Source organism: Myxocyprinus asiaticus, chromosome 39 (genome assembly GCF_019703515.2).
Source record: "Myxocyprinus asiaticus isolate MX2 ecotype Aquarium Trade chromosome 39, UBuf_Myxa_2, whole genome shotgun sequence".
In the NCBI taxonomy this organism is placed as follows: domain Eukaryota; kingdom Metazoa; phylum Chordata; class Actinopteri; order Cypriniformes; family Catostomidae; genus Myxocyprinus; species Myxocyprinus asiaticus.
Genome location: NC_059382.1, coordinates 15,707,435 through 15,721,670, shown reverse-complemented (window position 1 = coordinate 15,721,670; position 14,236 = coordinate 15,707,435). Strand labels below are relative to the sequence as shown.

Genomic DNA, 14,236 nt, shown 5'->3' with positions numbered 1-14,236 from the left:
CGTTATAATGAAGCAGTTACAATGGAAGTGATTGGGGCCAATTTTTTGAGGGTTTAAACACCTAAAAGCACTTGCATTAATTCTGTTAAAACTTGTGAATTATTTGAGCTGTTAATTTGCCATTTTTATAGTTGTTTTAGGGTTTGTTGGCTATAATTTTACACAGAAAAGATTAGTAAGTGATTTTATCACACTAAAATCATGTTTACATGCATATCCTTTATGTCTTGTGGCTATATTTTTAAAACAGTGAGTATTTTAATGTTCAAAAATTGGCCCCCATTCACTTCCATTGTAAGTGCCTCACTGTAACCAAGATTTATGCTTTTATAAAGAAAAGGAGGAACGAGTCAAAATATGAGTCGGAAACACAATAGAAGATAGAAATGTCAAATACTGACCTACATATTTCAGTTTTTATTGTAGCAGGCAAGTGAGTCAATGGTATATTTGAATACTTTGAATCTAAATATTATGTGTTATTTATTTTGTATTAAAATATGAAGCCCTTGAGTGTAACTTTTGCAATCACAAAGCCTAGTGGAACTATGGCTTAATAGTAAATCTGGGTTCTAATGCAAAACAATAAATGAATGAATGAATGAATAAATAAATATTCATCTGTTATTCTTTTGAAATGTCAGAGTGGGTGAAATTTTTTTTCAATTGCAACAGCATTAACAGCAAAAAACTTCGTCTGGATTCTGTGTCCAGGTGTCAATGCATACACCGTTATGCACCTGAACAAACATAATTTAAATGAAAGGTCATTTTCACGTGGTTAATGTGTTGGTGGCAAAAGCAAATTTTTAACCAGGCTGTCATCATGATGCTGCATGTTTATGCAGTCGGCCCCTGTTTCCTGTCCATATTCCATTCCTCACACTCTAACTCACAACAGATAAACTGCTCTTAACAGTCCAGGAGCCCTCGACCTCTTAAACCCAGCCATTATGAACCCACTGTAATGTGATCTATAGAGCTAGCTACTGTTCTTACGCTTTAATTATTTATTAGTCAACACTTATTGTCCCCCTGGGCATTGAGAGGGGGTAGGAATGGGAGAGCTTGATTGTGTTTAAGAGGTAACATAGTCTGGCTTTGTTCTGACCCATCAGAGATCGGTAAGTCACTTTGCGATTTATGTCTGCATAATGCAGCATGCTGATATAGTGGAGAACGAACTCTGGCAGAGTGTAGTGTTACTGTGATTGAGTAGGGCGGATTGCAAGCAGATTTCCCCTTTGAGTGAAGATGTCAATGTATCTGTTACTCAGATGGTAGTGACTGCACCATGAACCTGGCATAAACACCTCGTCAAGTGTGTATGAACACCTGGTGTGTGTGTGTGTGTATGCAAGTCTGCGAGACAAATCGAAAGAAGGATAGGGAACAAGAGTGGTGGGCCCTTGTGTACTCCAGATGAGGACTTGACAACTTTATTCACTGCTGTATTATGTACATTGGTAACAAAGGCATGTGATAGCCTGGAGGTGGGAAGGGAAACCACTGATTGTGCACATTAGTCTTAATGCTTGGCCTCCAAGTGCTCCATCTGTCTCTGTGCATGCTGTCTTTGCTGTTGACAGCTCCATGCTGTCTGTATCCGTCTCTTTCTCACATAACTAAGCATACACAGTTTTACAAGCTTTCCACAGCCCAAAAATTTTTAATTACTAATTAGGTCTTCCACTGATGCTTTTATGCAAAGTGATTTACAGACATACTACAAAGCCAGTGGTCATGGAGCAACCTGAGTTAAGTGCCTTACTCAAGGGCACAATGGTGATAGTTTATGGATCAACCTGCATGAGGTTTACATCTACAACCTAACTAGTTGGATACTAGTCTTTAACCACTAGGCTACAATACATCACATTATTTTGATCTTGGTCAAGGACATGTGCACATAAGCACCTACCAAGACATAGACTATTTCTAATATATAGTAGTGATAGACCGATATATTGGATTAATTAGCCAATTTATGCCCAAATTTATATAACTGCCCAAAATTGTGCCAATTTGGCTAATTAACAGAAGTCTTATTTCCTTCTAGTGTCGATTTGAAAATCTATTATCATTGCTAAATATTTTCTACTGACAACAGATGGTAAACATTTTCTATTTTGAATGTGTTAGTGAATGGAGTAATTATTATGCAAAATACGAGTTTGTGTCAATTTAAAAACAGTATATATATATATATATATATATATATATATATATATATATATATATATATATATATGTGTGTGTGTGTGTGTGTGTGTGTGTGTGTGTGTGTGTGTGTGTATATATATATATACACATACACACACACACATACAGTACAGTACAATATATACTGTGTGTGTGTACAGTATATATAGCATGCAAAATAGATATCTGCATCCACCATTAAAAAAAAAATGTTACCCCCATTATACAGTATAATACAATGCTTTTCTTGCTAATCTCTATGCAGTGGTACCACCGGGCAGTCCTGGCCCCATCACCCGACATGAGTCTTATGACAGCCTGGCGTCCGATCACAGCGGCCAGGAGGATGAGGAATGGCTCTCTCAGGTAAGTTTTACTCTCATGACCTTCTTCTCTACATTGGCTTTACATTAGCATTAATAAACAGCACTCATACAATACATATGTCACATATTTCAGCAATTTTTTCACATTACAAATATCAAGTGAAAAGTTGATAGATGATTTTTTTTGATGATTATTTTGCTGAAATGAATGAACAAGTTTAATCACAAATTTGCTTATTTGGTTAGAGACCTAGAAATAGTCCCAAATCTTAAATATTTCTTAATATTTTTATGTCATAAAGTGTTTGTTTTTCATGTTTTCAAAATTCTAAAACTTTGCTTATTTCCAGGTTTAAATGAGATATTAAGTCCCAGATTTTCAACTTGGACTCAGACTTTAAAACAGCACTGTATGTTTTATAATTTAATATTCTGGATTATGCAGGCACAGTATATCCAGCGTACATGTGTCTTGACAGCGTACATGTGTCTTGACATGTATCCTTGGGTGGCCTGAAAGGCCCCAGCCAAAGCTTTTAAACCTTAAGATTGTTAATGCACCGGCATTAACGAGAGCATACGTACCCCATCACATCTCGCCTGCCTCTAATGACACCATTAACACTTGCCATGCCAGCTATTGGCTAAACACAGCCTAAACCCGCTCTATTTATCTACTTTATATGAGATTGCAATTAGTCTGCCTGTCTGTTACATGTTATTGCAACATAGCATGAAAAGCACAGTCCTCTACAGCAACAGCCTGTGTGAAATAAGTGCTGTCAGTGTGAGGCGGGCACAATATGTCGGGATCAAGGCAAAGTGCAGAGAAGGGCAACATCTGGTCATAGCCCCCACAAAAACACACAGAAAGCCAGCGCCGCATCTGTTTCTCTCAGGGCTGTGCGACACCGATGGTGTTAACTATGGAGAAAAGAACACACACATACTGCTGGCCTCATTTACACAGATGTGACAGGAAGAGAACAGAAGACTTGACCCCGCTATGTGCTTTTCTGGAAAAGATGGAGAAATCAAGAGCAGAGAGGGATGCTGGCCGGATGGATGGTCTTTTCTTCCACTCCTCCCTCTATCTCTCACATGCCTTGTGATGTTCGTGATGGAGTGTCTTTCTGTGCCACATTAATGCAGTCCACTGAGGAGGAAGAGTGGCATCTGTCTAACACACATGTAACGCCCTGCTCCCCTCCCCAGTGCACACACACATTCTGTTTTATTAGACTGACACAGCTGGTCGAGAACAGACACTTGCCTACACAGTCCTTGTGTGTGTATGTATAAATTGGCCCTCTTTACTTTCTTAAAGACAAAGTCATCATTTGCTCACCTTTATTACTGTATGTTTCGAAATGGTATGAATTTCTTCTGTGGAACACGAGGAGATTTTAGGCAGTATGTTAGTCTCAGTCACATCTTTTTTTCCATACAATGAAAGTGAATGGTGATTGAGGCTGTCACTCCTGAACATTATTTCTAACATTTCCATTTTTGTTTTGTGGAAGAAAGTAAATCATATGGGTTTGGAATGACATTAGGGTGAATAAATACATTTTCATTTTTGGGTGAACCGCCCCTTTATTAAATGTCTGTCGTTACTCAACGATTGATTGGTTCTTGTTATTCCAATTAAATATTCTTCAAATTATATATTTTCATAAAAACCTTGTGCTCCTCTTTACACTGACATGCCTTTCTAAGGCCGAGTGGGCAGTGAAAAATATAATAGAACCAATAATATCAAATCTTTCCATCCAATCAAATCCCCATGTCAATAATCAGCTCCAGCCTTAAATCATTTAGTATTACAATTTTCAGTTTTGCTCTGAAATAAGCAACATTATGTAATTTAAATGTGTTGTTGGTGCTGTTTTATGTTGTCTTTAAGTGCTTAGCTGTATTTTATACTTCAAAGGTGGAGATTGTGACCCACACCGGTCCTCACAGAAGACTGTGGATGGGTCCTCAATTTCAGTTCAAGACCATCCACCCGTCAGGTCAAACCACAGTCATCTCATCCAGTTCCTCTGTACTACAGTCCCAGGGGCCAAGCGACACGCAGCAGCCTCTGCTTGATTTCGACACAGATGACTTAGACCTCCACAGCCTCAGGTGCCGACGCTAAATGCCCGTTCACACACAATGCTGCTCATATTACCGGCCACCATCATCAACACCGACTTTACAATATGACAACATAGACTCATGTTACTAACCACAACACACAAATCTACTAAATATACACAATGGCCAACTGTAGTCCAGCACTTGTACAGTACTAACACATTGGAGCATAGGAATGATCTGAAATGTAGGGGGACACATTATACACCTTATCAGCTTGGCTCATGAAAATTAATTAGGTGACGGAATGTTGCAATTAGGGACAAGCTTTTTCAGTGCACACCATAAGGCCTTGTACTAGGCCTGTCACAATTGTTAAATAATCGTCTGATCGCGGTTATTTGATCTAACCACAGTTATTTGAGATAACCACGATTATTGTGCACTTCAAATTCCAATCAGATTTTAATGCCCTAATAGGGTAATTTTAAGAGAATATATAAATTACAAGAACGGCGCATTTGTGTTAGTGCTGGGTGATGTGTAAAAAATATTTTAGCGATACTCACCTTAAAAATATCATGATGTACGATTATATCGTCAACCCACCTACCGAGGGTCATGAATATTTTTGCTTTATTGATTTTGCTTTAAAAATTACATTAAATTATTGAAACATGAAAAACATAAACAAAATACATTTCTAAATTCAAATTGCTCTTTATACTTAAAATATTTGATCAAAAGTAATGAAGTGATCAAAAAAATCTGATTTAACCACCTCCCCAAATCCCCAAATGTGTTTCTTCAAGCACATGTCTTTGTGTCTAACAGCATTTCTTGTCATGTGTCACTCCGAGACATCTTACAGGTCACCTTCCTGCTGCGTAAATGAGCAAAATTACCCGTGCATGAAATGCATTTGGAACATTTGCTTGCAAACTGGATTCAGCCTAGTCGCAATCGGCATCGGGATCTTTTTAAGATATCGTCGATATCCGATTACATCATCCTATCACCCAGCCCTTGTTTGTGTGTCTCATTCAGTTGTAGTCCAAATGTCACTGAACCGCACAACGGATGTCAACCAGAGCAGCTCCTGTCCGAAAGAGTGTGTGAAGCGCTTTTCAAGCACTCTGATGCGTGCACCGTCAGCAGAGGCTTAAGCACAACTCCAGTGAAAATATAAACAAACAAATATAAACTTTGATATTGAACGCAAAGCACTCTGGCTTCACTTAAAATGACATGTAGTGGCAAATATTCCTGGTCATAGTGTGTTCATACACGGAGCGACACAGAGGAGGAGACACACTCTTACACACTTTCTTTGGCGTGATACAATTATGAAATGAAATGAAAAAATGAAAAAAAGTTTTGGCTTCATAAGAAATAAGGGCTTGTGGGTTTAATCAAAGAGCATTAAAATAACGTGTGAAAGTCAAGAAATTAGGATAGAAATATTTTACTATTGCATAATATAATGTAATATTATTATTATATAATATATATATTATAAAATATAAAACAACAGTGTAAGTTTAAAAATTTACCAAAACTAAAGTTGACAAAAAAGAGAGACATATTTTAAGTATTTAGACATTTTATTTATTTAAAACATAATTTTTTTATATCATTCATAAGTTTTTAAAGCCTTAAAAGGAAATCATATCCTGTTTTGTTATTTGATTTATATATTTGAAGTTAAATACAGTTGTGCTCAAAAGTTTGCATACCCATGGAGAATTGGAAATATATGTACCATTTTTAAATAAAACATGATTGAGCAGGCAAAACACATTTCTTTTATTTCTTATGGGATTCATATTCAGCTGTAGGTTATAACAGAATGGCACAATCATAAAACAAAACTTGGCAACAAAGAAAAAAATGAAATTACCCCTGTTCAAAAGTCTGCATACCCTTAGTTCTTAATACTGTGTATTGCCCCCTTTAGCATCAATGACAGCGTGCAGTCTTTTGTAATAGTTGTCTATGAGGCCCCAAATTCTTGCAGGTGATATAACTGCCCATTCGTCTTGGCAAAATGCCTCCAGGTCATGCAAAGTCTTTGGTCGTCTTGCATGAACCGCACGTTTGAGATCTCCCCAGAGTGGCTCGATGATATTAAGGTCAGGAGACTGATGGACACTCCAGAACCTTCACCTTTTTCTGCTGTAACCACTGGAGAGTCGACTTGGCCTTGTGCTTAGGGTCATTGTTGTGCTGGAAAGTCCAAGAGCGTCCCATGTGCAGCTTTCGTGCAGAAGAATGCAAATTGTCTGCCAGTATTTTCTGATAACATGCTGCATTCATCTTGCCATCAATTTTCACAAGATTCCCCGTGCCTTTAGAGCTCACACACCCCCAAAACATCAGTGAGCCACCACCATGCTTCACAGTGGGGATGGTATTCTTTTCACTATAGGCCTTGTTGACCCCTCTCCAAACAAAGCACTTATGGTTGTGACCATAGAACTCTATTTTGGTCTCGTCACCCCAAATTACAGTGTGCCAAAAGCTGTGAGGCGTGTCAAGGTGTTGTCGGGCATATTGTAACCGGGCTTATTTGTGGCATTAGCGCAGTAAAGGCTTCTTTCTGGCAACTTGACCATGCAGCTCATTTTTGTTCAAGTATCGTCGTATTATGCTCCTTGAAACAACCACACCATCTTTTTCCAGAACAGCCTGTAAAAAGACTGAGGTTACCTGTGGGTTTTTCTTTGTATACCAAACAATTCTTCTGGCAGTTGTGGCTGAAATCTTTCTTGATCTACCTGATCTTGGCTTGGTATCAAGAGATCCCTGAATTTTCCACTTCTTAATAAGTGATTGAACAATACTGACTGGCATTTTCAAGGCTTTGGATATCTTTTTATATCCTTTTCCATCTTTATAAAGTTCCATTACCTTGTTACGCAGGTCTTTTGACAGTTCTTTTCTGCTCCCCATAGCTCAGTATCTAGCCTGCTCAGTGCATCCATGTGAGAGCTAGCAAACTCATTGACTATTTATACACAGACACTAATTGCAATTTAAAAAGCCACAGGTGTGGGAAATTAACCTTTAATTGCCATTTAAACCTGTGTGTGTCACCTTGTGTGTCTGTAACAAAGCCAAACATTCAAGGGTATGTAAACTTTTGATCAGGGCCATTTGGGTGATTTTTGTTATAATTATGATTTAAAAAGGAGCCAAACAACTATGTGATGATAAATGGCTTTATATGATCACTATCCTTAAATAAAAGATGCATGATCAGTCATATTTTCCAAATCAATGCCAAAATTTCACAATTTCTGCCAGGGTATGCAAACTTTTGAGCACAACTGTATGTAATATTGACTTATTAAGGTGTGTGAAGAACATATGCATCTAAAGAAATATGACAATTAATCATAAAATCCCTAAAACAGACAATTAATCATCATAATCACAATTATTTGTTTGACAATTAATCATCAGCCACATTTCATAATCCTGACAGCCCGACCGTGTACAAAATACATGTACATTTAATACTTAATACACACGTCAAATGTCTGACCACCATAATAATAATTATTATTATTATTATCATTATTATTGGAAATTCTTTCATCATTCACCCTCATGTTGTTCCAAACCTGTATGTCTTTCTTTCATCAATGCAGCACATTTAAGCAGATGTCAGACAGAATGTTATCCTCAGTCATCATTTATTTTCACTGCATGTTTGTTTTCCTCCACATTTTAAAAGGGAATGGTGATTGAGTCAGTAACTTGAATTCTGTCTTACATTTTTTGGGTTCCACAAAATACAGAAAGTCACATGGGTTTGGAACACATGAGGGTGGGGAAATTATGACAGAACATTAATAAAAAATTAATGACAGCACTGACAAAAAAAATTTGTACTTAGAAACTGAGATCATAAGAGCCCATAGTTACAGAATCAAATTACCATCACCATGACACGGAAGCTCACATTATCACAATCTCCAAAACATACCGCAACAAGTTTTCTTAAGTTGAAGCTGCAATTCTAATCTTGAAATATCGGCTTGTCTTGGTGTAAAATGAAGGCATTGTGTGATGAAAGAAATTGTTTGTTTTGAGCGCTTGCTGCTGCCGCTGCAGTGATGGACTTGACTTGAGTGACAGAGCGCAGCTGTTAAGTTCCACTGTTGTAAAAGTCCCATTCAGAAATCTCTCAATAATAAATTATGCATTTATTAAAACCTATTTAATTAAAACTAGTAATATAACAAATGGAACGTCGTCCATTGTAACAAGTAATGTTTTTTCATTAGAAATTTACTAGTAAATTAAGAGTAAAAAGTACCCACTATTAAACCTACTCTTAAAAGTACATTTTCTCCAAAAATGTACTCAAGTAAATGAAACGGAGTAAATGTAGCACGTTACTACCCACCTCTGCGCTGAAGTAACTTATGCTATTGGAATGTATGATTCTGAATCATCAAAATCTCTTGATATATCTAGTCCCTGTTTTGTAGGATCCAGCCGGTGCGGTCTGAGCCTGTTAGCATGCCTGGATCTTCTCGCCTGGTGGCCGACCGTAGAGGCCAATCCACAGTCATAGATACCGGCTCAGGTAAGACCATTGGCTCTTTTGCTTTCTCAATAAGATTTGAAGATCTGAAAACAGTGTGAAATATGCAAGATTCATCTTTGCAAAGCATCTTTGTTTTCACTCGAGTTTTCTGAATCAGTCTACTGCCCTTAAGTCATTTGTTCATATACTGAGTTTACACACTTAAGTCAGAAAGAAATCAGAATTCACCCTATTTACTTTCTTAATACAAAGAAAAATAAGCTTTACCTCTGAGCTGCGCTGAGATGCTCTCAAGGTAAACTTGACTGAAAAATGGGATGTAAATACAGTTTCATATTGACTTTAAAGTACATGGTATGCTGCACACAGTTTTAGGCTGCCTGAATAATCTTACCAGTCCAGTTTGATTCTGTAAATAGGCTTTTTGTGAACTTTGCTTTAGATTAGACTGATCTTGTTAAAGGGATTTTGATTCTTTATATTTTTTTCTTTCATCCAGTTATCATGTTAGGATAATCCAGTCAACAGAGATCTGATCAAGCTTGCACTTTTAAAGAAGATATTTCCCCATTTTGAGCCTCCAGATATAGATGTACTGTATAGACAAAACGAGAGAAAATAAATTTCTGAAAATCAAAGTACACTGTAGTCTTTGCTATTTTTCAGTTGTTCTGTAGGATAATCTGCTGTGTATGCTAATACATATACCTGTATGGCACAGTCTTTCATGTTTCATTGAAATCGTATCAAATCTGGCTAGCTGCATTCGCAATGCTCTGAAATGTGATTTGTCAGAGGAAGGTAGGCCTTGTCGACTGTTGTGATGTTTACTGCACACACACATTAACTGCATCTCACTGTCAATGTTTTTCATCTTTATGATAGCACTGACTCTTTGTGGTGTCTTCGGACATTCCCTTGCATCTAGTGACTTCCTGTCAAGAAAGTCTCGTCAGCATCTTGCATCACCCCTCCTCTAAATTTTCGCCTCCAAAAGAAAGAAACCATCTTTATCACGAAACTTGTAAACTCCTCTTCCCAGTCATTATCCTCACCTCCCCTCCCTCCCTCTTTCTCTCCGTCCCATCTGGAGGAGAGCTGCAGGAGTCTTCTTCATGCGCCGATACTTATCAGTCTGTGTGTGATTGCTCAGCTCTCAGGGCTTCAAGCAGTGTGGCGCCTTCTCTTATCAGTGCTCATCACTTTGTCTTTGTGCCTTCAAAAGACCTAACCATGTTTGTCCTGTGGAGATGCAGCTCTTCTGCCATGATCTCACTCTCTGTCTCTGTCCCTCTCTAGTCCATGCTGTCCTGTAGGGTCTGATACTGTTCTTCAGGACAGTGTCCCTGTCTTGCTTATAGAGCTTAGGGTAGATGTCATATTTAATTTTTTGTAATTGAAAATGAAGCTGTGAGAAATAGACACAGTACAAGACAATTATAGTAAAAAACTTTTATTTTATTACAATTGACAAAAATGCACTACTCAAAACATGAAATAAAAATAACTGTTAACTTTAAATGTTATAAATGTTAATTTTAACATATACTAATATTTTTTTTTACAATTAAAAGTTGCATATGCTGACATTAATGCAGTATAAAACATGAACTAACAATTAACCATTTTATAAAATAAATTAATATTAACCAAGAATAGTAAACACTTGTTGTTCATTTTTAGTTAATGATACCTATTGCTTTAATTAATGTTAAGTAATAGAAACATATTGTAAAGTGTTACCATATCAGTTTAATTTAATTAATGCACCAAATAAAACAATGTACATAAATATTTAACTTATAAGGTCCTTTGGTTGTGTTGGGAGTGTTCTAGATCACGTTCTTAAAATCACAACCCTTGTTTTTGTCAACTGGATTTCTTTTGGCATTACATATTTTTAAAGTAACATCAGTTGAAAGATCGACACTAATATACTGACTATAGATCTGTCCCTCACTGCCTTATTTTCACAAAAAAATAACGAATATTATTAAAAAATTAAGTATGGTGTCTACTCTGACTATGTTGTTTAGGCTCAGCAGTTAAGTGACTCATACCTGCTTGCATGGACATGTGGTCTTAACATAGTAAAGTAAGTGCTGTAGGCAGATCACATGAAGATATCACAGCTTAACTTGCTGTTATGTTTTTATGACCATTACTCTGCTGTGTTTGTGTGGTGTCCTTGATGTTATATGCCACCCCTAAGGGAGACGCGGCTCTGTGTGGCCATCTCTGCCGGATATGTGTACTGACACTAAACCTCTCATAAGCAGCGCCTGTCTGCTTGACACAGCATATCAATAGAAAGAAAGAATCGCAGATCCACTGTCTCAGCTTCCCAAAATCAATCGGACATGCAGCCGGCATTATCACTAGTCCTATCTGGTCCCCTGAGCGTCACCCTGGCCCTATACAGACTACACAGTGCATTGTGCGAGGGAAGACAGAAGGCGCTTGATCTATTTGAACCTATGATAAAGCCAGCTGGAACACAAGTCTCTTTTGATTATATTTTGTTACGACTCAGTAGCAGAAACACCCTGTCATTTGTTCAGCGAGAGCACTTTTCCTTCCTAGCCCACTTGTTATGTGTGTGGCATGGCTGGATAGCAGGGGCCTGTCGGAGATTGGGAGATGAGCGGGCGACAGTGCACGAAAGATGCTGGTGTGTTATGAGTTTGCTATCGCTTTCTGGAAGAAGTTGATGATAGCTGCAAGTGTGCCTTGCACCATGACAGGGATGATGATGTGTTTTTTTTTCATCTTTATGAGTGTATTGATATTATAGTAAAGCACTAATCTACATTATTACACAGATCACTGGATTACTTGAATATAAATATTCCGAAAAATAGAAAAATTACCGCACATCCGGTGATAAAGTTATATTTGACCGACTGTTCTGCAAGTCATCTTTCCTTATTCTCGTTTCACTCTGCAGTCTCTACAAGTCAGCTAATAAAATAATTTCAACTCAGATCAATATTTTATGTCCCTTTATTTCTTTATTTGGCAAGTAGTCATGTAATTAGAAGGATAATGAGCAGTCAGGTGGTCATTTTCGCAACATAAACACCAATAGAACTGCAACAGAAAACAGAGGTGGAATTCCAATTTTTTTGGAGACTCTGCAGTCTCTTTCTTTTCACATAATTATTTAATATAAACTCAAATCGTTATTTGATGTCTGTTGTATTATTTATTTGGTAAGCAGCCATGTAATAAGCAGTATAATCTAGAGTCAGCCGGTGATTATCACAAAATAAACCTTATCAGGGTGATTGAAGACCCCTTACATAGAAATAGCGTATAACTGACTGCTCATCCGGGCAGTCTAGGTTTTCTACATAGCTGTGCTCATGTTCTGTCTCTCTCAACACTCTGTGGTTTCTAAAAGTAAGCTAATGACATAATTTTAAACTCCAATAAATATTTCATGTCCATGTATTTATTTCTTTAAGCAGCTGTGTAATAAGCCCTTACTAAGTTGCATTCATAATGACAGTGGACAGTGCTAATGGCCATTACCACATTGTGACTGTAAAACTGCTCTGACAGATACTTATCATTGCCAGAGTGTGGCTGCCTGGCGTTTTTATCTACCACCCTCACATAGCACACAAGTCAGGTGCAGGGTGTATATGTGTGTGTGTTGGGGGGTGAGTGGCAAGACAAAGCCATCTCTGTATGTTGTGTAGAGTAGTATAGTATGCTCCTCTGTGCTGGGTTTGCCTTCAGGCCAGTGGAACAAACCATGAGCGCTCCCCTGGTTTCCTCTCCCAGCATGGCTGAGCGCTCAGAGACTGGGCACCTGGACACTACCTACATCTAGCAGTAATGGATCCTCACCCATGGTCTGTAATTACCTGGATAAGCATAAAGGTGGCTTGTTGTTGGAGATACTGTGCACATTCAAGCCAGAGGGATTCTGACGCCGCTCAAGGAGGAGCCCGTGCCACATGATCTCCCCTAACAATAAGAGGTGTTTTTGAGACGCCTATAGATTGGGGAACTGTTCCCGTGACCCAGTGCTCTTGCTGCCGCCCTGACCTGTCTCTTTCAAAAGTGACTTGCCACCTGCCCCAGGCGCTCTCTCCGCCATCCTCACTGACTCCATTCTTCTGCCCCTGACCTGGAAGTCCCCGCCACAATACAGAGGCTGCCCCGCATGCCTGGACAGATTGGCAGATCTGACTGTGAAAGATGCCATTCTTATCATCAATCTACTGTCTGGAAATCAGAAGCCCAATGCCCTAATCTCCCACTGCCATCTCCCCAACCTCTCTCTCTGTCTCTCTCTCTCTCTCTCTCTCTCTCTCTCTCTCTCTCTCTCTCTCTCTCTCTCTTGTGTTCACAATCTCTCGATTGTGTTCAATTTCAAAGTACTTTATTGGTATGATTGTTTTTACATACAATATTGATAATGCATTAACACAGAACGAGTAATGACTCTATATCTATCTGTCTTCATCTCTCTCTTTCTCCCACTGTTAATGTAATTTTTTTTTCAATGCTTAATTGGCATGATTGTTTTGTTTTACATTCAATATTGGCAAAGTGTCATTAGAAACCAGGGTTCCCGTGGATCCTTAAAAAGTCTTAAAAGGCATTGAATTCTTACATCTAAAAGGCCATAATTGGTATTAAAATGACTTAAATAAATCTTTCAAAAGTCTTAAAAATGCTAAGACATGGGAAGTAGGATTATATGAATAGTTTTTCTGACATTGCAATTTAAAATCTCAAAATAACTGGTAACATCTATTTTTTAAAATAATTTACAGAATGCCTCTCACAGTAACGTCATGCAGATCAGGATAGCGGAACCAACAACACTCATATTTTGTTTGCGGCCAGGATGCTCAGAGGAGATGCATTGTCTGCTAGCTAGAGACAACATGGTGAAGTCCAAATTCAATGAAAATTGGCTATTCAACCAATATTTTGCGGCATGGCTGAAACCGGTACCAGGCAATGTATACGAGGCATGGTATATTTTGTGCAGGAAGTGTTTCAAACACGGCACAATGGGAATAAAGGCAGTGGAATCCCACATGCAGAG

General features: G+C 38.1%; 1 protein-coding gene across 7 annotated transcripts in view; it reads left to right on the top strand.

The window, feature by feature from the left end:
* The window catches only part of LOC127430254 (BCAS3 microtubule associated cell migration factor-like), a 302,893-nt gene that overhangs the window by 107,764 nt on the left and 180,893 nt on the right, over positions 1-14,236 (top strand). For all 7 annotated transcript variants that reach the window (XM_051679932.1, XM_051679931.1, XM_051679928.1 and 4 more), the window contains 3 exons: positions 2,468-2,568; positions 4,462-4,658; positions 9,110-9,207. In XM_051679932.1, coding sequence (XP_051535892.1) covers positions 2,468-2,568; positions 4,462-4,658; positions 9,110-9,207 — 396 coding nt within the window. The remainder of the gene's footprint in view (positions 1-2,467; positions 2,569-4,461; positions 4,659-9,109; positions 9,208-14,236) is intronic.